This window comes from Rhea americana, unplaced genomic scaffold (genome assembly GCF_003343005.1).
Source record: "Rhea americana isolate MKP2758 unplaced genomic scaffold, rheAme1 scaffold_168, whole genome shotgun sequence".
NCBI lineage: Eukaryota > Metazoa > Chordata > Aves > Rheiformes > Rheidae > Rhea > Rhea americana.
Window position 1 is genome coordinate 1,681,475 of NW_028185794.1, and position 25,115 is coordinate 1,706,589.

The 25,115-nt window shown below is 48.5% G+C and overlaps 2 protein-coding genes across 9 annotated transcripts in view; one reads left to right on the plus strand and one right to left on the minus strand.

Moving 5' to 3' along the window:
• NEO1 (neogenin 1) overlaps positions 1 to 1,437 on the plus strand; it is a 131,707-nt gene extending 130,270 nt beyond the window's left edge. For 5 of the 6 annotated variants that reach the window (XM_085300739.1, XM_085300745.1, XM_085300740.1 and 2 more), the window contains one exon: positions 653 to 1,437. In XM_085300739.1, the coding sequence (XP_085156865.1) occupies positions 653 to 736 (84 nt within the window). In that variant the 3' untranslated portion in view covers positions 737 to 1,437. The remainder of the gene's footprint in view (positions 1 to 652) is intronic. The other variant, XM_085300744.1, reaches the window with a different exon arrangement.
• A 16,108-nt stretch (positions 1,438 to 17,545) lies between these two features.
• Positions 17,546 to 25,115, minus strand: part of HCN4 (hyperpolarization activated cyclic nucleotide gated potassium channel 4) — a 110,188-nt gene continuing 102,618 nt past the window's right edge. Inside the window, exons 8-9 of one of the 3 annotated variants that reach the window (XM_085300747.1) lie at positions 18,581 to 19,140; positions 17,546 to 18,469 (exon numbers count right to left, since the gene is read on the minus strand). In XM_085300747.1, coding sequence (XP_085156873.1) covers positions 17,546 to 18,469; positions 18,581 to 19,140 — 1,484 coding nt within the window. Of the gene's footprint in view, positions 19,141 to 25,115 lie in introns of all 3 variants that reach the window. The other 2 variants (XM_085300748.1, XM_085300746.1) reach the window with 2 other exon arrangements.

Sequence of the window (25,115 nt, forward strand, 5' to 3'; positions counted from 1 at the left end):
GCATGCAGTTCTGGCTTGCTTTCCATGAAAACGTTGTTGAGAGAGTGAAGAGAGTTTGGAGAAGTGCGAGAATGACTTTAGGGTTGAAAACTACGTAGTACAGTGAAAGATTGATCAGCTTAGAAAAGGTCTTGAGGTAAACTGGTTCATGGTATCTACATACATGCATTGATAAAGGAATTATGATAGTTCACAAACAATTTAAGACAGTCTSTAGAAGCTGAAGCTAGAAAATTGAGCCTAGAAATGGAGGAAGAGATTTTTATCAAGTGTAAGTGATTTTAAAAACTATTGAACTGAAGTGATTCCTGACTTTTTTTCACTAAACCTAGGAAGATTTTTCTCTAAAATATCTACTTTATTTAAATTGAAGGTGTTATCTTGAAGCAGGAATTGATACAAGGAAAGTAGATAAGATGATTGCAGTCTTACAATCAATTATTGCAAAAATAGCTGCACTTAGAACTGGACTTTTTTTTCAAGTTAACTATTTCTTGTAAATCCTGGTACATCTTGTTCGTGTGTCAGGGTCACAGTCTACACCAGAATCACTGACCATTTATTTCTTCTTATTTCTATTTCTTACTCTATCTCTCTCCAAAGAAAGCAAGTTATCCTGTCAGTAACTAACTCTTTAAAAATCCTCCCGCAGAATTATGAGCCGGATGAGCTGACCAAAGAGATGGCCCACCTGGAAGGACTTATGAAGGACCTTAATGCCATCACGACAGCATGACCGCCTTCACCAGGACATGACTCCAAATCCAGTTTCACAAGTCTTGGGACTCAGCCTTGGAACACAAGGAATTGTACAGAAAAAAAAAAAATCAAAAAAAAGGAGGACAGCACATGAAGCACATGTGAGCATACACAGAAAGCAAACAAATCAACCAGTGCATTTGTGCTGCAGCTTGTCAAAGGGGATGACCCTGCTTGTTGTCATCCTGCAATGAAGTCATTGCCAAGTTGAATTCTAGTTACCTGCTGAGACCATGCAGGAAGGGACGCATCAGGCTGAAATCCAGCATCCAGGCAAAAGGAAGAAAAGTGAACTTGACTTTTTTTTTTTTCTTCTGGTCAGGTTTTGTCTCAGTGGTGTGATTGCCCTGCCTTTTCAGTGTTGGACATTCGCATTTATGTACAATTTTATTTGTGTTTTTATTTTATCTTTTTTTATAAAAAGGAAAAAAAATATTGTAATCAAAAAAAAAAGAAACTGTTGTTTTCCACAGCCTAGACTGATGTTTGACTGCTTGTTCTATTGTGTATGAAAATTCATTGCCAGCGTGGGTTGTTCTGTTTTGTTTTTTATTCTGCGTATAATTATGTCCCCTTCTGGCAGTTAATCCATGGCCTTTTGGGATGCTGCACTGCTCTTTGTAAGCTTTTTTATTATTTTTATATTATAATTATTAAAAGCCTGACTTTCTCCTCTCATCACTGTGAGATTACCAGTCTGTTTGAATTGAAATGTAATTTGAAAGGCTTGTTTGTTGCTTTTTGTGCAGTTTCAATATTTTGAGTGGGGAAAAGTAGATGGGGAAAGGGAGGGGAGCCAGGGGAAGGTTTCATTATTGTTGTTTTCTTGTCTTTCTATACTGACTTGAAAGACTGAAGAAAGTGAGAGCATCTTCTGTAATGTCTTTTCTTGTAACTTCAGCATACTGTGTCTCTGGTTCCTGAATTGCAGTGAGAGTCTCATTTAGAAACTTTAAAGATAAAATTCCTTCCCTAAAGTAGGGTTCCTTATGTTTAGATGACGCTACAAGCTTATTTTGGCAACAGTGCTCTGTTTTGTTGTTGTTAGTTTAAAGATCATGTCATGAAACTTTAAGGTGCAAACTGAGCGCCCGTTTACCATGGAGAACTGACTTAGCACAGAGCAGCGGCGCACAGTGCGCAGCACTCCTCTGCTGGCAGGGCCGGGCCGGAGCTACCCGCAGCGCCCRGCAGCAGGGGCCTGCGGACCTCTCGTACTCAGCAGCACGTCACGTCGTCACGCCTTTGAAAAGGCAGCACGGCCACAGGCTCCTTCAGCAGCAAATCCGACCCTGGTGCGATTTYTCTCTCCCAGGCCATTTAAACAATGCTTTGAGACAAGTCCTTGTCAGTGCAAGGGGTCTCGAGAGACATAAGCAAGGCAAAATGTATTTTTCTACACTTTTGAAACCTTTTGAAAGAAACCAGTATTAGTGACTCAGGTGCTGTTCTAGGAAGGAAGGAGAGTTAAAAGGGAACTCCTGCACAAAGGGCAAGRAAAGTGGTTTTTATTTTCTGCTTGTATGATGGCTTGGCTCTACCATCCTCTGTGCTGAGGAGTGGCATAAGAGGAAGAACTGTATTTTAGTAAAAAAACAGAAAAAAAAGAAAACCAAACCCAGCTGCCCAAGAAAATCCTGTGAATATTTTCATTTTTAAGATGAAAGAAAATCCCAAACTTACATGATGCTTTCATATGGAGAATCTGGTTCCTCCTGAGTGGATATATGATCTTGAGAGCTCAGCGTTGAGGATGGAGGGCAGTGCAGCTCAACGGGCGTTGCAGACCCAGAGCGCGTCTGAAATAGTCCCCAGCTCCTCCGCTAGATGGCTGTGCCTGCTGGGATATTAACAGGAAAAACTAGAACGTGTTTAGATTAAAAATAAACACACACCACAGCCTCTAGAGCGCCCCCCCCCCCCACCTTAAATCCGTTTGAATAAGCTGAACCCTGGCCCATTTTCTTAGACCTTGTCACTAAGGGAGAGGAGAGCCAATGAATCATCCTGCACAGCAATAGGGATGCGGGTTGTAGTTTTACTTCCTTTCTTCTCGTGGACTCTCTGTGTTGCCATTTCTATCAGACTTGCTGGGTTTATTTATTATTTGAAGAAGGGGAGGGAATCAATTAATTGGAGTGCCATGGGCCACCTAACAAAAAAAAAAAAAAAAAAAAAAAAAGTAAGTTTGGACTTTTAATCAATACAATTCAGGGCGAAATAAGCTACAGAATATGTATTTAAATAATAAAGTACACACCCTGTCCTGAAAGGAAGGGTATATGTTTTCCTTTGCCTATTTTTTACCTATACCCAAAGAAATACCATCATACATACACAGTATTCTTAGCTGGTGGGTCTTTGTGAATATTACTTATGTATAACACCATGAATGTTAATATTGTCATTGAATTTGGGGAGGGGAATATTTTTAATGATAAAACAACTGTTCAAAGTTGGTTTTTTAAGGTTAAACTAAAAAAAAAAAAACATTTATTCAGTGTACAATCTGTATTGCACTTTTTCACATTTTAATGCTACGTTTTCTTACATATCCTGTGATTTTAAATTTGGAACATTGTGTATCCTTGTAGTGTCATAGTCAAGCTGTTAAGTGGCAGCTTCCCTCAGAGATATTTGGGGAAAAAAGCAAACCTGTATATTGTTTTATGATTCTCATGTAGGATAATTTTGAGGACTGCTGTAGATGTCTACCTTTCTGTACATTTTTTTTTGCTTTTCTGTAGTATTTGCTGTATACTCTATGGCTTTTTTTAATAACTTCATGTTTATTATTTTGTATTGGACATCCAATACACTTTTTTTAATCCAATCAAATTCTGGTCTGCCTGGAGAGTTTGTTCTCTTTTTAATTATTCCTATGCCTTTTTTTCCTTGAGTATCTGGGTGACCAGGTTTGGAATTTTACTTGTACATTTCTTGGTTGTGGTTTGGCAGGTTGCATTCTCCAGAGAAGGAAGAAAAACAGCACATGCATTCCCTCTCCCCGTGCACGAACGCACACACACACACACACACACACGTCAAAATACCACCTTCTAACAAGCAAGCATTAAGAGGGAAGGATTTCAGATCAGCTGAAGGTACCTTTCAGACAATATCCTTAGTATATCACTAAATGACAGAAGAGTAATAATTGTTTGCTTTTGGCACTTCCTGGCTGTGGATTTCAAAGTGCTGTAATTGTTATCCTTGCTCAAGTCTCATTATCTCAAGTACTCACATACTCACTCTTAAAGACTCAGACAGATGAACAGTGAGTTTCCTCTCTGCGAGCCAGCCAGGTGCCCAGCTACCAGAGTCGCAGCGTTGGAGGAGTCAGACCATTCCTCGTCCCGGCTTCTGCAAACAGGAATATAAAATATAACAAGAGTACTGCATTGTTTTGCTCCTTCCCCCAGATTTTGMTAGGCAGGTTCTTCTCACAGGGAAATTTTGCGAGCCTGCTGGGGTCTCAAATGGGAAGCGGACTCCCAGCATCTCCTGAAGGACTGACAGGCCTTTGCAGCTGCACGGGGCCTGCTCAGCCAGGCTGGAAGTGCTGGGGTGTGCGTGTGCATGTGTGCGGGAGCAGCGACGCTGGGAATAACGGCATTCACTCGATTGCAAGTGCCACATGGCACATCTGAGATGCAGACCAGGACGAGCTGATAGAGCAAAACTTGTGACCTGTACTTGCTAACCTCTAGATTTAGAGGCTAAAGAACTATTCCTTGCTAAGTTGGTCAGTGCCCATAATTTGCTGTGATACACGCTTTGCCTATCAACGCAGATGAAGATGTGGCAGTTTACGAGGTGTTCATGAGTGTCAAGTGGCCCCCTTTAAGCTAGGCAGAGGTTGCATTACCTGCTGGGACTTGTCCTCTTCCTGTCCAGCGGCGGCAGCCCGGCAGTGCAAGGCAGGGACACTAGAGGGCAGCGACGTCCCGCTGGTAGAGCCACAAAACAAGGCGACAGCCTACGTGAGGTCTTCAGCTACCTGGAAGAGAGGATAAAGCGTTTCTCGTCAGCCTAGGTGGAGACCAGCGTTAAGATGCTTTCTTGTTAGTAGGCTTGTATCAGTGAACAATTTTCCATGCCTAGTTTTTGGCCTTCCTTGATAGCACTTAGGTTTCTAAGACAAAAGTCGCTGAGGTTTGACTTGCTGTGACTCAAACAGCCTAGCTAAATGCCGTCACATTTCCAGGCTTTTTTATTTATTTTTTTTCCTCCATTAAGAACAGCCTTCTGGCTTGATGCACAGGCTAGACAGTGTCCAGGGCAGAGGCAGCAGACAAGCCCTCCAGTAGCAGCAGCTTTGGAAAAGGCACACAGACCCTTGGCAGGCTGGGAGCATCCACRGAGCCAGACCGGGCACCTGCATTTAGAGAGGCAGGGAAAAACCTGGACATGGGAGAAGGCCTAAAATTYAGTGAGGTGGAACAAAGAAGATGGATCCAGACAACTCTGAGGGCTCCTTGGCCACCTTGCTGTGGGGAAAACATTCCCCCCCCACACACACACACGCACACACACTCCGTCCTGCTGGGCAGCTGAGTCTCCCAGACCAGGGTGCCCTCCCTGCACAGCTCCCTGCCTCACCTGCCCCCCCGCAAGCGGGCCTGGCGGCAGCGGCCCTCGCACAATAACCCTGCCCTTTCGTGAAGCGACATCTGGCTTGTGTGCCGTTCCCCCCCCTCTTCAGGCCCTGCTACATCACCYCTTCATCCCCCACCCCGTTCCTAGGACTTCTCCTCCTCCTCCCAGGGCTTCTCCTCCTCCTCCGCACACGCTGCCCTTCCTCCAGGCCGTCCTCTCGCAAGGAGAGCTGCCAAAACAGCCGGCTTCCAAAGGGCTGCAATTTAGTAAGCACTAAGCTAAACTTTACTGTTGATGTGGCCACTCACCCTCCGCGCATTCCGGGCGGGGACAGCGCTGGCTGCTGCCCCGGGCCGCTCTGCCCGGAGGTTTGGCTGYGTCCATATTTCCCTTCCTTCCTTTGAGGCTGGCCGTCAGCATTTCCAGCCCCTGTAACGTCATCCTTTTGTAAAACCAGGCTGAAGTCCTTTCCCCGGGGCATCAAACCGGGGGAGGGGGGGTGTTCAGCACCATGTCCCACCCCTCCCAACCTGCCCCCGAGGGCCCGCGGGCACCGCAGGTCCCAACCTGCCCCCGAGGGCCCGCGGGCACCGCAGGCCCTGTCACGGGGTACGGGGGCCACGGGGAGGCCTCCCACCCACGCCGGGCGCTCGGCGCAGCCCGGCCCCGACCTCTGCAGGGAAACCCCGGGGATGGGGTTTCCTCTGCCAAAGGAGAGAGGCGTGAGAGCTGCCAGCGCAACAGCTCCTGCCCCGCCAAGGGGTCCCCCTCTGGCTCCGGGCCACCAGCCCGGCCTCCTCCTCCGGGAGGAAAGCACCAGGCCAGGTTCCCGCAACCTGGCRGCTCCGCGGGCCCCGTTACCATGGTAACGCAGCCGCGTGAGCCGGCGGAGGGGAGCGCGGGGCTGATGGAGGCCAGAGCCGGCTTCCCCCGCCGTGGGGGAGGCACGGCCACCCTCCCCGCCGCACCGCCCCGTCCCATCCCGTCCCCTCGCCGCCTGGGGCCGAGGACGCGGCGCCTCGTGACAAAACATAAAAATATAAAATAATCAATCGCCAGCAAAGGGCACAGAGGTTTCTGCAGCGAGCAGCTGCCAGGAAGCCATGCCCGCGCGCAGCTGCGCGCCTGCCCGCCGCGAGCCTCCCCGGCGGGCCACGGCAGCCAGGGGCACAGGGAAGGGGCCAGAGCCTGAAGGACGGGGCAGCCCCGGGCACAGGGCCGGGGTGGAAGCGGTGGCTCCACGCGGGAATCGCAGCGCACTCCTAGCCCCAACCCCACCAAGGGGCAGCGCAGCCCGGCTACCAGCCTKCCGCTGTGCTCGGCACCTTCCCGACCCTTTCGGCTCACCCACAGCCTGGGCCACCCGGGACAACAGCCCCCCCTCTGCGCTCCGGCAGCGCGAAGCCGGGGCTCGGCCTCTCCCTGCCAGCAGGCAGGAATCAGCAGCGCTGACAGCACCCTCCAAAAGGCAGGATGCAGAGTCCCCCCCAAATTCCTATACCCCCTCTTACCTGGCCACAGCTTAGGGAGGCTGCTGCTTGCTGCGAGGAGCCGAGGCCACAAAATGCCGTTCCTAGCTCCCCCAGGTGTTTCCCATTTCCCTCCCCCRGCCGGCTGCCCTGCCAGCTGCAGGCCGTTAGGCCCAGCAGCTCGCCCAGTGCTGCAGGCTGGCTCTTGCCCCCCTCCTCCTCGCAAGGCTTTGCTTTGGAGGAAGGCCTGGAAACATCGTGGGAGAGGGGACCGAGCAGGATCAGGACCCGGTCAGGCACTGAGCAACGCATGCTCTGAGCCACCAAGGCCTGGCAAAACCCAGCAAGCCTCACAACAAACCAGGGATACATAAACTAAAACACAATAAAAGACAAAACCAAAAAAAGCCCACTATAACGCTTGAACCAAACCCTAGGATTTTGGAGGTGRTTTTGCTGGGGAGCAGGGAGGAAGGATGCGTGCGCCAGGCCATGCGTCTGTGCACAAGGGCCTGCCGCTCTCCCCGCTGCGCCCGGGGGCCCCTGCGGCTCCTACGGGCACCCTCGGCGTCGCGCTCTGCTTGCTGAAGCAGACGAGCTGCTGCGGGTAGAGCATCCTTCCAGAGCCAGACACACACCTCCTCGGCTGCCAGGGCCTCGCCACAGGCGCTTGTAGTGACATGAAATCCCACGTGGCCTGGCGCTAAATTTTTACTACAAACCACAAACTGCAAGAAGGGCCTGAGGCAGCAGAGAGAGGGTTAATAATCCCTCCGGGAGACTCTTCGTGCCTTGCAGGGCAGCCACAGCTACTGATTTGGCTCTGGCTAGTGAATGTGCCTCCCCCTGCCCCGTGTGCCCCCTCCCCAGGCTGGCCGGCAGGCTGCGTCCCCCGCCAGGCGGCCAGGCAGGTCCTAGGGAGGGATGCAAAGTCCTCAGAAAGGAGAAGCAGGAGCAGCCTCCGTCTTTCCTCCCTCCCTAAGAGCAAGACATCACTCCCAGAGCTGCTAGACCTTTCTAACCGCGGTGGGTTTGTGCCGGGTGGCAGGGGTGACCTCGCCGAGGTGACCGCTTCCAGGGCGGGAGGCAGCTGGGCCACCTGGCGCACCAGCAATTGCCAAGAGCAGCTCCCATCTGCAGCTCCCCCGTCTCTTGGGAGCCACCCTGCAAGTCGGCACCAAACGGCCGCGGAGAGGAGCTGGCAGCGACGGGCATGTGCAAGGCCGGAGCTGAGGGCGCCCTTCGGCCGCAGCAGGAGGGCGGCCGAGACACCTGAGATACCCGAGCSCCGGGGAGGGCGGCTGGCCGTGCCCTCCCACGAGCCATCCCGGCCCCCGGGGCGCGGAGGAGCTGCCGAGAGCTGCGCGTGGGCGAAGCCCAGCCATCCCTGTCACAGCTGAAGACCGTGTGTGCATAGAAAATAAAATAAAAGGGGATGGGGCAGGGGGGTGACCCAGAAGAGCTGTCTAATTTGCAGCGCATTCAGGCAGAGTTGCTTCCCAGACAAGGGGAGGCATCTACACGCGCCGGACGGGGAGACACTGCTAACAGCTTCCTGCCCAGCCCCGCAGCGGAGCTTAAAGCAGCTCCCGGGCTCTCCCCGGTAGCAGCCCAGGGCGCGCACGGCTGCATGGGCGCCTTTCCGCAGGAGCTGGTCAGCCCTGGGCACGTGGTCCTGCAGCGGCAATGCCGGGAGGGCACGCGGGAGCCTCGGCAGCTCGCGGCGGGCAGGCGCAGGAGGTCGCTCGGGRCAGGCCTAGGAAAGGCTGGCGTTCRCTGGGCTAAAGCTCCCACTTTTTAAGCTATAAAGCTGCTCTTTCACCTTCACTAAAACAAAAGAGCATCRTCTCTTGTGAGAGACTTCATTCAATGCCTTTTCTAATCAGGTGCCTGCTAAGAGGTGGACTTGAGCAGAACAGTCACTGCTAGTGATTAGGGTCAGCTGGTAGCTGGAGGCTGAAAGGCAGCTGGTTTGCAATACCTCTTTAGGAAAAAAAAAAAATCAATTTTCCCTCAAATGCAAGCAGCAGAACCCAGTTAGGATTTTCTTCCTTTGATTTGCYAATTGTAGATGTCGCCATACTCAGCTCCATTAAAATCACAGCTTAGAGTGAAATTGGGGCTTAGGCAGCGGTTCAGSGTGCTGAAATTAGGGAGTCAAAGCACATGAAGCCTCTGCAAATAGCTTACGTGATGCAACCTGCATGCACGTACTCCCGGGTGAAAATTCAACCCCTTTTCGCTAACAAGGGAGCAGCCAGCAGGCAGCAGGGGGACTTGTTTGAAGATGCCTTGTCAAGCGAGAGAGCAGCCCTGGGACTGCCGGGAGCGGAGCACAGCACAGCACAGCGCCTGTGCTGACACTTAYAGCAAAACCTCACCTTTCCATCAGCTTAGCTCCTCCCGGCTTGGCTTCACTACAGGGCTGCTAACGGTGTCAGCAGGTGTCTAAGGGTCTCTCCCTGCCGAGTACCTTAAACACGGGAAACACCTGCGCCTCAGACTTCAGCACCAGCAGCCTGTACGTGGGCTGTGGCTCTGGGGACAGGGATCTGCTGGTTCAGCAAGCAAAGCCCCGCTGAAAGGAGGCGGCTGTGCCTTGGTATGTCCCAGGGCACATCTACCTGCCAGAAAAGCAGTGTCCAGCCTTACCTGAGCCATCACCTACAAGGAGGATGGTCTTGCTCATGATGTGCCTGAACAGCTTGATTTGATTTCTGCAAGTTTCGCCATGTGGGCTTGAGCCAAACTGGCTCCTGGTTGCACCCTGGCTGAGGGGCCACGTGCACGTGCACAACCTACCGTCACAAGCTGAGCATTTCCCTGTGTAGGGAAAGGGGGCAAATGGAAGGAATCTGAGACGATACCTGCCAAACTTTGCATGGGCTCTCTCAGATGCCTTGTGCCAAGAGAAAAATCGTGACCTTGAGATGAGCATGGCTCAGAGCTCGCAAGCTGTGTCACCACACTCAACAGGTGCCTGCCACGTCCTCTCCCTCCCTGGCTGGGTTCTCACGAAAGTTTCAGCTTCACAGACCTTTGCTGAATCCCTTCGCTCCATTGAAGACTCTCTGGCTGTGTCCCCAGCACCTCCTGCTGCTGTGGTAARTGTCCATGGCTGGCACAGCAGGCAGCAGAACTTGTCTCTCCCTCCCACTGCACACCGCAGGTGTGATTAGCTCCTCCTGGGCTGGGGCTTTGTTTGGCCTCAATCTCCATGCAAAATGCAATCAAGGAACTGCASAGCTGATGAAAAGCAGCTGTAAAAATCACCTTTGGCTCCTGTGGGCAAACCCAAGCTGTGCTACTCTCCCCCTGTGCTTCTCTTCCCTCACTGCTGAAGGGAATCAGTGACCCCAGCTTTGGGTCAGCAGTGGGACAGGACCACCCACGTACCGACTTGCATGCCACAAGTCAAGTCGCCTCATCTGGGGATGGAGGGGTAATTACCAGGGGTAATAATGGTGAATGGGGAGGGAGTCTACAGAGTTAACGTGCCATCAGCAAAAACAGGCTGACTGCTTTTTTTTGTGACAGTACCTGCCATTTCCTGGGCTTTTACCCTTGCAGCCATCGTGTAGGACCTGGGGCCTGGCTCTTCTGCAGCACTACTCGTTAGATGGGTCAGCACGGGAGCTGGGCATTGGCCACAGGGTTCCCAGAGTCCTGGTGCATGTTGGCCTCTTTTCCCCCTGTTCCTAGGGCTCACATGGTACTGATGCCCCAGCTGAACCTCTCGGGGGTGCTGGGCAGGGAGAATTACCTTGGAGGGCAAAGATCAAGCCTCATCAGGTGCTGGGCTCACACAGGTGCCGGCAACGGCTGCCTTCGGGTCACTGGCACTGATGCTGTACCACTGTCCTTGCCTAYGGGAAGCAGAAACTCCTGGTCAGCCTTTCACTGCGAATGTGTGCATGGTGCCTCACCAGCACCTGCCACCCACCAGTGCTGGGCAGGGGGRCCCACCCTTGCTCCTCTCCCTTGTCTCCCAGAGAGTTGGGCTCCAGCTACCCCAGCTATAGACCTTTGCTCCCATGCTGGTGCCTACACCCTGGAGAGCCCTGTTCCTACCCTCTACCCTTGTCCCYGCAAAGCATGTGGCCTGCCAGCAAAGATAAACTTGGCTGGAAAGATGTCCATCCATCCTGTCATTTAAGGCTATGAGTATCTACATGTGCCCTCACCTTCTATGCCCCTGGTCACTTCTGTGGTCATGGGGATGCCRTGGGTTCACCTGCTCCACATGGGAGTCTTGCTTCAGCCCTGGCCACAGGGTATCCCCAGGGTTGCACAAGCCTGGCCTGTCCTGCAGGGGTGGAAATGTGAGAGGTTTTCTCCTCACCTGGATGCCAGCTTCTCCTGCTTCTGCCTGAAGTTGGAGGAGCAGCAGTGGGTGACATGGGACAAGCAGTGCTGGGCCTAGAGCAGCTCCTTAGTTTGCCGTCTACATGCTGTGTCCCACACACGAATGGAGGCAGTGCCTTGCAGACAGCACATCCCAAAATGATCTGCAAGCCCATCTTCCTCAGCCTCCCATCCCTTTCTTCTGCTGCACCCTCACATGACCTGTCACCCAGGCCTTTTCCTGCAACTCTCCTTTCCYTGCCAAGTTTGACTCTCCCACAAAATAACAGGGATGCAGAGGCCAGATCATGCAGCTGGCAGCTCATGCCCCACCAGTCCCACGGGCTGGCAGGTACAAGGTTGGCCCCTGAGGCTGAGTGGAGTGAATGAGCAAAAGCTGTTATCAGTATTTGGCTTTCTTTTTCTTTATTTCTGAATAAAATATACACTATGATGTATTCATTTCTTGAAAGCGGAGGCTCTAACTTGCTAATGTCTCCCCTAGCACAAAGGAGAACAGGGCAAACGCAAATCTCTTCCTTCTCCTTGGCATTCGCTGAAGTACCTTGTATACCCCGTTGCTTCCTTTGAGCTCATCAGTCCTGTGCCCAGAGCTGCCAGATCCTTGGATTTGCAGAGAAGATAAAAGAAAGGGAGGACTCAGCCGCCTGCTTGCCAGGGCATGCACAGCCCCTCCCCAGTGCCAGGCCACCTGGAGACACATAGCTCAGGTTGTCTCAGGGGTCCTCCTGCAGTGACTGTAGCTGGAGGACAATGCTGCCTGAAGAGGTCTGCTGAGGGTCTTGCCAGGCTGGTGTCCACACAGCGCCAGAGCACTTTGTGCTCAATGAACCTTATCATCTTGCTAGTTCAAACAGCTCAGTGAGTTTGCAAAGAGGAAGAAAATGCTCATTTCAGAGTGCTGAGCCTCAGCCTGCTTCTCACTGCAGCTTCAGCATTGCTTTCCTCTGTCTAAGGTTGCCTGGTGCAGGGGATCAGGCAGTCCCAGTGCTTGCAGAAAAGCATTGCTAGGGGGAGGACAAAAACAGACAGAAATTCTGTCCTTCTCACCAGCTCAAAATCTCTCACTGGCTCTAAGAAGCATTGGTTTGGGAGYCTGTGCCTCTATCCTGTAGTCAGCAATTGCTCTTTTCTAGGAGAAATGAGAAATGAGGCAGCCATACAGTCAGGGATGGTTTCCAGGGACAAGGCTGAAATTCCCATGAACATCCCTGGCCAGACTGCTATGGGGAGGAGGCCTACAAGAGCTGGCAATCTTGCTTTCTCCTGCCGCAAGTCCCCAGCCCGATGGGCTGTTGCTTCACAAGGCACTGCAGGGGAGGTAGTAGCGAATAGGAGGTGGAGAAAGCACCCTGTTGATAGGAGGGTGACTTGGCTCTGGTATCTGAATAGTTTGTTTCCGACAGCCAGTGTGCAAATATCATGAAAGTGTATGGTCCTGAGTCCTTTTAGTAAAGGTGGCCTCAACGCACATSCTAAGCCAGTCAAGCCCTTCCATGTGTGCAGTCCTGCAGCTGGTGGGGCTTCCTTGGGTCCTCTGGAGATTGGAGCCAGGGCTTTTCTTKGGTCATGGAAAAGCTGTCTGTGCCATCCTGATCCACACTGACCTGGAGCACAGATGTGGCTACTAGCTGTGCTGAAATGCTGGCCCTCAGGTTAGTCTTTGTTCCGTTTAGGTACAAGGGAATTTGTCCTTGGACATGCTGGCTGGACAATGTTGCTTGCTAGAGGTTGGTGGAGAACAGAAGGCAACTTTCACAGGGCTGTTTAAGATTTCAAAACTTGGATTTCACTCTGCTTCAACAAAAAACTCTTGGAATCTTCTTGAAACATRATTTAAATAATTTTTTGACTAGGCARGACTGAATCACAATCCCCGCTTCCGCTTTAATAATAATGTTCAAAATAAAAAGCCTGAAACAGACTTTCATTTCGAAAGGCAAAACAAACATCTTAYTGCCTGAATTTCTTCCCTCAGTGAAGCTCCAGGACAGCTGACCTACCAGGGCAGGGCCATCTGGTTTCAAGGGAACTACATTCTCTGATGTAAATGTTTGGTTTACTCTTTCCTCACCAGCTCTGCTCACAGAGAGCCAGACTAGGTCAGAGGATGGACGGAGGAACACTGACAGGGTTTCCAGTTTTTCTGTGGCATCAGAAACATGTGGAGGAGGGATAGCAAAAGAGAAGGTCCTGCTTGGAAGTCAGTGTCTGTGCTGTGCAGCGTCAGTGGGACAGGCGTGTGTGTGCACGTCTCTGCACACCCGTCTCTGCAAAATCCTCATCTCACACATGAGCCCTTGGGCTCCTTTCCTGTCTTGCTGCTCTCTGAATCCAATCTTTCCTCAATAAATTGCTCGATCAATTTTTGTCATCTCTGGCAATGGGATTCCTGGTAAAGAAGGTCCTGGACTGGTGGGAAAGGCACGTTGTTGACGTGTTACCAAATTAAGCCTTTCAGAGGCTGGGGCAGATGTAAAGTTAGAAGGCTAAATGCAGCCATTTGATGAGAAGGTACCAAGAAAGTGAGATTTCAGACAAGGACAGATGAATGGGAGAGCATCAACAAGGCAGAGGTGAGGCACTGCGGAGATCTAGCAAGGCTCTGGGCTTCAGTGGGTTAGAGGAGAGGAAGCAGGGAGCACAGCACCTCACTGCCACAGGCYGTAGGCAGGACTCCAGCAGTCGGGGTGCTTTGCTCAACACTTTCTTGGCTATGAAGAGAGATGGGCACAAGGCCATACAGCTACAGTGCGAGCTACTGACCCAAATCATCCATTTTGTGCACACTTCCTAGGGTGGGTTTGCACAAAAACTCAAAGAGGATCTCACAGGAGTGAAATGAAAGATAAGAGTTGAGGCTAGTTTTATCTTCCTAAAATACTTGACCTCGGCACCATCATCCAGATCTGGAAATAGCTATTATTTCCTTTCTCCTTTTTTTTTCTTTTTTTTTCTTCTTTTTGCTTTCAATGATAGCCCCTATTCCAAGTTGTTAATGTGTGTTTCCTGCCATAAGGTCCTTGAGCTCATCTCTTAAGGATCACAGAGTCAGTCAGAGGTTCCAGATCTGCCAGTAAAGTGAAAACTTTTCAGATACACATTTGCAAAATATCTATCAGATTTCTTCTTTTGTAATGTTAATCATTCAAGTATAGGCAAAGTTTAAAACCTTTTACTGTTAATGGCTTAATTTTCTTTCCTATAAGAATATGTGAGGTAGGTATGTGGGAGCAGGTAAACACACTGCTAAAGCTATGGAGACATCAGGAAAACACAGGCAGGAAGTGAGACAGAAATCTACATCTTCTGTCTCCAATGGGAAAGAGAGGGCTGAAATGCCACGCAAGTATTTTCTTAAGTCTTATGTTGCCTAAAGTTCAACACTCAAAACAGACAGCAAGTCAGAGGGATGGGTTTTTATRTTTTTATTTACTAAGGTTTTCATTGTGTTTTATATTGCAAACCCCGCCCCTAGAACTCTTCCCTCCCTTCCCCCCAAAATAAACCAAAAAATAACAATAATAATTATTATAGTTCCACCTACTGAGACAAGCCTAGTGTTGACTGGGGTCCAGTCAGAGTAACTCAATATTGGCTACTGCACCGCTAAGAATGGGAAAATCAAAAAATATCCTCAAACTCAAAGCAAAGGAACCCAACTGAATGAAAGATGGTCACCAGACTGGTGGATGGAACACGTCTACCAGAGACAGCCCTCAAGGTGTTTCTGTGCACCTCCGTTTGTCTGAGTGTCCACAGGGGTTGTTGAGATTTGAGTAGCAATGCAGCAGTCACAGGACATTCATCCATGAGGGCTTGGCATTGCTGAGCTAAAGACTCTTCCCACCTGATTATATTGCGTTCCCCGGACCCAAGTCACTTAGCTCCCAGCCTCTTGCCATGCTCGTTCTAGGGGGCCCTCTAGCATGTGGGAAAACAAGATTATTAGAGCAAGTATTAAACTTAAAAAGATATTCTGAGTCTTCCTTCTAGGAATTGTCTGCTATTTTTGAGAATATGAGAGGTCTGTGAACCTGTTATACCTCCATCAATKCGATTCTGTTTCAACACGAACCTGTACATACTTCAGAAGAGCAGGCTCTGTACACTGTAATTATCACCCGCCAATTAATCCTACAGGAGGGTCAAAACTGACATGTATTTTAAAACTAGGAGATATACATATATATTTATATATATATGGATATATATGTGTGTGTGTGTGCTTCCACAGGTGCATAAATAGTTTACATATGTGTATTAACTGTATACTATATATATAAAAGTATGTGCGTGTACATATATATGTACCTACACAGACACACACACACACTCACACACACACACACACACACACACACAGGTGTACACACCTCCCGCCTTACACACTCACACACATATAGTTTTAGGCAGCTAGTAGAAAAAACAGTTCTAGATTTCCCCTAACCCTTTAAGGAAGACCAAAGCTGATTATATCTGAATTCTGAGCCACTAAAGCACATGGAATCGGGAATGCCCAGTAATGCTTGCAGCAACATTCAAGATACAGGCACATGTCAGAGTTCTGCAAACAATTTGGTATAAAAATCAGCTGTCAGCCAATGTTTTGGGAGAGAGTGGTGAGGGGGAGGTGCGGGGATCTCTGTTGTTGTTGCAGTTATTAAGTTGTTTTGGCACTGCTGCAGGAAGTCCTGCTTTCCCTCTGTGGGGTGGAGGGGCTTTGTGATAGCTGGAAACAGAGGGAGGCTGGACATGTTTTTCTAACAAGTGTTAGAAAAGTTGAGCACCTGACTTTTTATAGTGAGGTGGCCAGAGACACCTGTTGGGCTAAGGAAAAACAAAACAGAAAGAAAGGATTGAATTAAAATGTAAAGGAGACATTTGCTCTAGAGGTAAAGGCTGTAGCTTCTTGATGCTGTGTGCACCCAATGGCCCCTTACTGTTTTCTTCCCACTTTAAATGCCTTAAATCAGGAGARCCCCAAAAATCYAGCCCAAGGACCCTGCCAGGCCCCAGGTGTGTCCAGTGATGCTGCAACTGCAGAGCGAGACCAGARCCAGTGCAGGCTGTTATTGCTGGTGAAATCAAGCAAACAATTTCAATTCCCTCATCAGAGGAGAAGCATGGACCATGGCTAGCCAAATTTCTGATCTGAATCTTTTTTAATGGTATAAACATAGTTGTAAATCTGAAGGATCTTTGGCTAGGCACCAATTATTACCCTCAGTGCCTCAAAGCTCAAACTCCCCGGGGCTAAGGAGGAAGAGCGCTGGGGTGGCTGCACCCCACTTTTCGATCTTACTCTCCCCAGTTCTTTTCAAAGCAGTCAGCCCATGGACACTGAGACATTAAGACTGAGAGAAGGTTAAAGTGCTGTCTCTTTCTTCATCCCTCCCTTGCTTTGCACACCCCACCTGGGAATGTGGCACACATGCCTTCCAAACCATGCAGWGGCTGAGGTCTGGGCTCTTCTGCTGGGGCCAGCAGCCTGGTGTGCCGGCACAGAGATGGGACTTCTCTTCCAACAACCCACATCCACGATGCTTATGGAAATACAGCGGGGATATTCACTGCCCTTCCTGTAAGTGTTATTTCTGTTCCCATTATAGCATCAGTGGAACGAGAGAGAGACAAGCATCTGAAGTCAGGCCCGTCCATCTCTTAGTCACCTTTATCTTCTTCAGATGGAGTCCAAGAAAGAGACAAACAAAAACTCAGCCCTTCTGCAATCCCTAGAAGAGATCGCATTAGTGAAACTCACCCCTCTTCTTGCTTCCTCTGCAACCTGCTGATCACAGGAGAAAACTTGGGAGGAAGTGAAACTTTCTGATGTGCACAGTGAGCCATCCAAGTCCCCCCAGATCTAGGTGCTGTGGGCCAGGTTGACAGCTGGTGCAAAGCTGACGCCAACCAGAGCTGTTCCAAATACACCAGCTATGGGCCTGACCTGATGTTTCYTTTTACGGCCCACGTCAACCTCGGATCTTTGTCTCAACAGGAAAACCATTTTTGGTGGCTTCTATGGCTGATCATTCATATGTTCCAGCTCAGGCACACGCCATGTCTGTGCGTTACCTCGTTGGATTAAATTTTCCAATATCCTTTTGCTCCATGTATTAAAATATTCTATAAAATCAAGTGACCAAAAATCTATAGCTCTAAGAATACCTGGTTATCTTCTTTTTTTTTTGTTGTTTTTGTGTTTTTTGTTTATTTCTAATCACAGTTAAACCTAAAGAAAAGAAATGGGGGGAAAAAAGAGAAAAAACGAAAAAGAAAAAAATGATTCATGAAAGTCTGATCAGRAACTGAATTGCACGGCTGACATAACCAGCTTTCAGAAGGAGTCCTCACAAATTGGAGGGCAGCTTGGATCTGACAGGTTCCAGATCCCCTGTGAGCACTATGGATTCTTTCCGCCCACCAGCAGTCAGAGAAGCAGTGCCTGCAGTGCTGGCCCCAAACACCAGCGGATGTGGTAAAGAACCTGAGGACATCTGACGTGGYAAAGTCACACGCCCAGGAACTGAGCTACAAGGCTTCCCAAGAAGTCCAGCCCCTCCGCCAGGGAAAGGAGAGAAGCTGGAAATGGATTCCCTAGAGGAATGGGGAGAAGTTTGGCTCAGYGTCTGAGCCAGCTCTTGGGGCAAAGATGGCTGGGAAGCAGAGATCAGCTTGATGTCCTGGCTCAGACGTCCTGGTGGCAGGGGTGGCGTGCTCCTGGACTGCAGGATCTGAGGAGGTGGGCTGGCGGTCTGAGACAGCAGCAGAGATCCGTGAGAGCCTGAGGCCCCGGCAGGGCCACACTGAAAAGTTCTTGTTGCCACTGGGCTCTGATTAGGAGGACTAAGGCCAGAAGGGGTATAACATGGAGAGGCAACACCAGACTGTTGTAGTGGAGACATGGAGGCAAAAGGTGACCTTTCTTGGTGGAGCTGGGCTATCGTTCCAGTTAAAGATCCTAATGCACTTGGATGTATTTGGCAAAGGCCTGAGGATGGACCACCAGAGGCCTGTGCCAGCTGGCTTAGGCTGGAGGATGGAGAACTGGAAGAAGGAGGGAGTTGGAAGTGATTAATTCTCCCCAAAGTCCCACTGCCCGAGAGCTGCTGTAACTGTCCCCCCTGCAGCGGTCTTGYGGTGGGCTGAAACTGGTTGAGGAGACTGGGGGGTGAATTTGATGAGAGCTGGGTGAATGATGTTGATGGAGAGCTAGTTGTGGCTTGCTGGAAGTGCCCAAATCCACTGCTGGAAAGGGGCGGTGGCTGCTGCGGCTGCTGCTGCGGCTGTTGCTGCTGCTGCATGGGCTGACCTGTCCCTAATGGTGATCCAGAAGATGCTTGTTGGAACTGGTTCAGTCCCACTGAGGACGCGCCACTCAAAGCTGTCTGGCTTGAGCCAGCTGGAGGGGATCCCACTGAGGCCTGGTGGAACTGGCCTAAGCCGGTAGAGGCTGAGAATCCTGCAAGCTGCTGGATGTGGAAGGAAGAGGACGAAGGGGTTTCTGCTCCTGGTGTATGCAGCTGGGATGGAGTACTGGAGGGAGAGCCTACAGCAGAAGGCCCAGCTGATGGGATGAGAGACTGAAGCCTTTTCAGCTGTCTTGGAGTCTGGCTGGATTGCTGTCCCAAGGAACCCAAGACAGACACTGGAGGACGGAAGATGGCTGTTGGGAGACGTGGGTGGTGGGTCAGAGCTATAGCGACAGATGTAGTGGCTGCTGCAGCTTGCAGGGGTGCCTGGATCAGAGGAGTCCAGATGACAGGGGTGGGTGTGGATGCAGCTGCAGCAGCAGCGGCGGCAGCAGCCTGGACGTTGTGAGCACAGTGTGCCATCTCTCTGTCATGCTGAACAATCTGCTGGATGATCTCATTCTCCTGGTAGTTGAACACACCTGAATTGAGGTCGTGCTGGACTTTATGCAGCAGAATGGAATTTTTCTTACCTGTACAGAAAGTGGAAAAAGAAAAGGTGAATTGCAGACGTAAAATCAAGGGAGGCATCCTCAAAGATCCATGCCAGACTTTTCTCAAATCGTTGGCGCTGTCTACCTTCTACCTTTGTAAGAAAATTGTGTTGTCACAGTCTATTTGCTCCAACAAAAAGATGGCACGCAACTCATCTTCTGCTTTTGTGATATGAGCAATAGACTTAAAGATCCCACAAAACCATGTCTTACAGGATTCAGTCTTAGACAATAGGGTCAATATTGGGGAGTCTTGGAGACTACTAGTAAAAAATACAAATTCAGAAGGTTCTCATTTTGTGCTTCACAAGCTAAAAAGAGAATAGAGACTTCGATTTTTAAAAATCTAGTGCCAGTGAAGCCTGCCTGAGTCTTTAGCAACTCTCCAGTTGCTTTATCTGTCTCAAAGAACTTGTTCACTTTAAAATCTCATACCAGTCTGGTAAATTAACTATTTCATCCAAGCAGGCTTGGAGTCATCTCATCCAGTATCTCATGCAGGTCAAACTTGTCTTGCAGATGAAGCTTGGTGTTCCTACTTTGTTCCAGATTCAAGTCCTGGCCCTTACATGGTGTGACAGAGAGCTTTTACAATCAAACATATTCTACAAAATATCAATGAAAGTGGAACCAAATACTGCAAGTTTTTCTTGAAGAAGCCTGATATTTTCCCAAAGATCCAGCTCACTGTTCTCTGGAATTATATACTACACACTTAGCTTCAGATTGCCTGTGGAAGAAATCCTCAGCTGAAATGTAGGTCTGTTTGATTTATATATGTTAATTGGGCCTTTCATTAATATGTCCTTAGCTAATGCCAAGCACTTCTGTTGCACTCAAGATCTTCTTCTGTCTGAAAATAATCACCCCATCATCCCATTCTATTGGGCAAAGCCAGGCACAGATCAGCTTGYCTCAGGTTTCATGACAAACTGAATCCCAGATTCCTGCTCTTATCACATTACTCCTTATTGCTCAGTCCATCTTTGCTAGGCTGGTGAGCTGACTCGTCAGTTCTTCCTTTGCAGARAAAAAGCCTCCAGTGACTGAGCACCGAAAGAGCAACTTGTATGTAGGGATTGTTTGCAGCAGAAGGGGGCTCAGCTGCCAAGCTAAGGTTGAGAATGGTTTGTGGAAAAATACAGTATTCCCCCCCCCCAGACAGTGCTCTATTTTACACTCTGTGCTAGGCCAAACTCCAGCAAGGACACATGTTGGAGGAATGTGAAAGATTATGAATGACCCGTTCCCCAACCTGGAGGGTCTTTGCAAGTGATACAGCCCAGGAACAGGAGAGGACCTGTGGAGAAAGCATGAAGAGACATGCTGCAGCCAGGAACAGATCACACTGTCCCCTGTGCGAACTGGCCTACTTGCAGGTGGCTAGTAGGCTTCACTGTTTAGGAAATGGAACAGGAAGATAGAGAGATCCTTGAGATTTGGATGCTTAGCTCTGATCTCAAACCATCCCAGGGTTCAAAAGAAACATTCTCCCCTCCCAAGTCACTTAAATGCATGTCTTTWTCCTTRCTAAGGACAATCCTTCAATATCTAAAAGTACTGAAATGTTAATGTCATGGTTAAAATTTGCTATCTGAGAATCTCACGGTACACTACAAACTATTATGGGTGAAATCCGGGCTCCAGTGAGGTCACTGGAAGTTTTGCCATTGACTTCAGTGGGGCCAAGACTTCATCCTAAGGCTCGCAAATCCCTAGCAGGAAGAAAGTCAAGCATTTGTTTCTAGCTTAAGGGAAATTTCTCTGTGAATAAGGGCAGAAGGACATCACATGTCAGAGAAGCTCAGCTAGCCCAAGCGAGAGCCCTCCGACATGCTGCAGTTACCATCTTAYGTTGTTGTGAACTTCTAGCCCCAGCTTTAAGGAAACTGCAGGCCAGTGAACCTCATGTTCCAGCTGGACGTTCTAGCCTGCAGCAAAATATTAGCTCAGCACTTTATCTTTTCAATGGGCTGGAAAATACGTTGTTATGAGTTTGTCTGGCCTTAGAGCACACCGAGCACTGAAGGGACACTCTCCTGGAGTGAAGGACCGAACCATGCAGCGCAGGGGGAGGATGCTGTCAGAGATGCCCTTTCACCAGAGCACAATGCCTTCTCCGAGGAGAGGATTTCTGATGTAGACAGGCGCTCTGCACAACAGCCTGCGTATCCGCATTCCCGTAACGTTATGAAAATGGGTAACTAATGGCATTGATTTATGAGGAACTGGTGCCTTTACACTGGATTGAATATTTTGTTTTTTTTTAAATAGGGTGCATTAGATGTCCTGCACTTGCCTTTTCAAGGACCCTGCACCCTGACAACATATGCCAGTTTGAACAGATGACAGTACCTTCATATGCTTTTTTTTTTTTTTTTTTTTTTTTTTTGTTTGTTTCTTGAGGCTGGCAGGACCTTTAAGGGTTCAGCCTAATAAGGTGTGTGTGTTTGTGTCTGTGTGCGCATTTGCATGCTGGGCTCCCTGGCTGTGCGTCTATACATAGCTCATTTTGTGACTGAAGCTCAGGGGRTGCGTGTAGGAGGATCACCTCTAGAAGAAGCACCAGCCAGTTTGTATCAGATCAGAAGCTGTATTAACCTTCCTCCTGAACTAAATGTATCCTCAGGCCCCGCATCCCCTAGCAAACCTCTGCTCTAATTCAAATGCCATTTTTGCTGGCTCTTGACTGCTCAATTCTGSTTCCTATACAGGACCAGAGCAAATAATAGGCAGCATCCTGCCAGCTGCAGCGGATTTACAGAGTATGAGAGAGCTACAGGTATTGAATGGAGGCCTGGCTCTGGAAGGGCTTCTCTTTCTGAATTTTAATCCCCAAATCATGTTTTGCTTTAAAAATTAAGTGCTGGCAGCACAACTCTTGCCAAATAATATGTTTCTTACAAACAAAGGCTTCTCCGTTAAACTTRTCTCCACTCTTTCATGAAACTACAACTTTCATGATAAGTCAACTGTTGATATAATTGACTAAGCCCATGGTCTTAGGGCAAATATTTGCCTTTATCCCATCAGATATTCTGAGAAGAATCTTCAGTCTGGCACATGCTAGCTGCACCCCTAGTAAATGGAGATTAAGCTGGTCAGCTGACAGTTTGCAAGAAGGAATGGTTAAGCGTGGATAGCTATACTCTGGACTAGTGGAGTAGTACCCAGTTAGATTGCAGAGCAATTGCCTTTCAAGCCCATGCTAGTCACATCTCAGGTCTTTGCGCACAGATGACATCCAGATTGKTTTTTTCCTTTTTTTTTWAATTTTTTAATTGTATAGTGTATCTTTTATATCTGTAKYGGATGAAGAGTTGGAGTTTAAGAACAAGACTCTTACTGTAGCCAACTGTAAAATCAAACAACTGGTAGCAAAGAACTTAAACCACACTCAGAAGAGGGTAGCTGGTGTCCTGAAAAGTGGTAACTCTGAAAAAGGCTTGGTAGGGTCTTGAATATAACTAGCTGAGTTCCAAAGCTACCTCCAACAAAAGATGAAATACCTTTGCACAAATAAGGAGGAAATTATCAAGCAGAAGAAGGGAAATACTAGTCACTGCCACATACAATGCTAGGAGGACCACTGGCATACAGTACAATGTCCCAGTGGCTGCCTGCAAACTTGAAAAAGCACAGAAAATATCCACAAGAATCAGACTTGGAAAGCATCAACAAATAAGGAAGTACAATGTATTCAGCTTTTTCTCATAGAAGAGGTGATGTGATGCTGATTTCACAGTAAGAGGAAGCTGACAAGAATCATTCTTTAGGGTTTCACAAAGAGTCATGAGATCCGATTTTGACATGCCCTGATGAAAAATAAGGAGCAGATTAATAGTGATGGTAGCTAAGCACAGGAAGAACAAACAAAGGGGTTCTCTTTCACATTTTAAAAACAAGACTGGATCTCTTATAAAGGTGGATACACRGTTAAAACAACTGAGAAGAGTGCAATGCGATAATTACTGGTTCAGGTTTCTTGCACAGTGCTGTGCAAATGCTTAGACCAGGTAAAGTTTGAGATCTAAAGCTCCCTGGTCATCCTTTTCAGTGGGCTGAACTGCACCATAAAACCAAACTGCTGAGATGCTGGCAGAAGTCTGATTCTGRATCTGCAACTGCTGCCCTGGGGACATGATGCTGTGGGTAGTGCTTTGGCAYGCTTAATGCTTTGTGTTTTCCCCATTGCTAATCACTCCCTCCAAAAGAGCAGAAAGGCATATGGACAGGCAGTTATCTTCAAARGAAACACCAGCCATGGAAGGCCGAAGGTAGAAAACAGCGTCCTGAGCAGCATCACTGCATTCAGTACTGCTGATGTTACCCCAGGGGCTGGAGAACCTGGCTTCACTGCAAGCACTGATGTGCGGTATTTGCACAACGCTGGTTTTATCGCATACCAGACTGGAACAGTCAGCACTGGATATCCCCACGGCAGACAGATCCTGATTCTTCCTGCAGTTCATGTAGGCACTTACACCAGGGGGAGTATGGATGCCACCTTTAAACTCAGAGCATTTCTGCAGTGAATATTCAATGAAAGGGAGTGGATGAGGCATCAGAGAGTCAGACTGTGCATATGCAATGCTTTCCAGGCAGTATCTTCTAGAATCACACACACACTTACAAACAAATGGGATCCCAAAGGGCTGCTTAACAGAAACAGAAATACTAATTGCTCCAAGTCAGGAGAAAAAGAATAACCTAYCTACCATAAAACTGATGGCTAAGAAAGGATCCGGACAGCACACTTGAGGTAAAGAGGGATTCAGACTGCAGGTTTGTAATCATCTTCTTTCTGGAGTTGAAGGTACAAATCCCAGCATGGGTAATCTGCTGCTATCCTGCACCACTGCAAGGTCAGGATGTGGAAGGGAGACAGCATGCTGAGTTCAAAGCAGTCAGACAAAAAAGCTGCCCTACCACATTTGCTTTCTTGATAACATACTGTAGAGAAAACAGGCTAAGAGGAATGGCTGGGAGTACAAGAAGGAGAAACAGCAGATGTTGCTAATGCAACTTTCCAAAAAGCTCAATACCAGCAACTGCTCTGTGTTTCCGTCATCACAGTGAACAACTCATTTCACTCTKTAATTCCACGTCACCTGTCTCTGGTTTCTGATTTGCTTGTCTGTGCTTGAATAGCCCGCAATTTCCACGGCTGCCCTCAATCTGAACGACAACCCAGAGCGATGTTAATCAGAGCTGCACGGATGGATTGCGAGGCCTGATGTTTTCATAAGCAGAGCGCTTGACAACACAGAAGGAGCTGAACAGCAGACTCCGCTTTCCTTGGGAGTGCACTAAACAGAGAACCTGCTAACATCTTCCAAACGTGTASTAGTTCCTGAAAAATGATTTGATCAAAGCTCCTTAAATTTATGTCAGGCTRACAAAATAATTCCAGCAAAAGCCTTGGAATGCTTAGTTTTGTTAATTTTTAAACAGAACATTTCAGTTTTCCTTTGAAAATATGCTACATTTTAATATTTTCCTTGGCCCAAGTCAAACAAAAATATTATTTATCAACCGTTTCATTYGATCAATTTTTTATTTTTCTGTTTACGAAGAAAATCTCAAATTTTTGCTTTTTTTGTCTGCAGAACATTTTACAGAATTACTGAAAATGTTCCTTCTTATTTTTGAAGGGGAGAGGAATTTTTCAAAACCATTTTTCAAAACYAAAATTGGTTAGCAGACTGAAAAATTGTTTCTACCACTCTAATTTACAGCATCATTTACACGATGCTTCTAAACACTGATCTAAGTCTTATTATTTGCTTCTGGGKGAAATCCTCCTTCCAGCCAGCACCAATTCACAACAGGCATACAGCACTGCGCTGCTGCGACAGACATTTTCTTGGTAGGTTTGACTGAAGTCCTGCACGAAACATAAGCCAACAGTGGAATGAGACAGGGGGAGTGAGTTCGCTTGGGCCAGTGGTTCT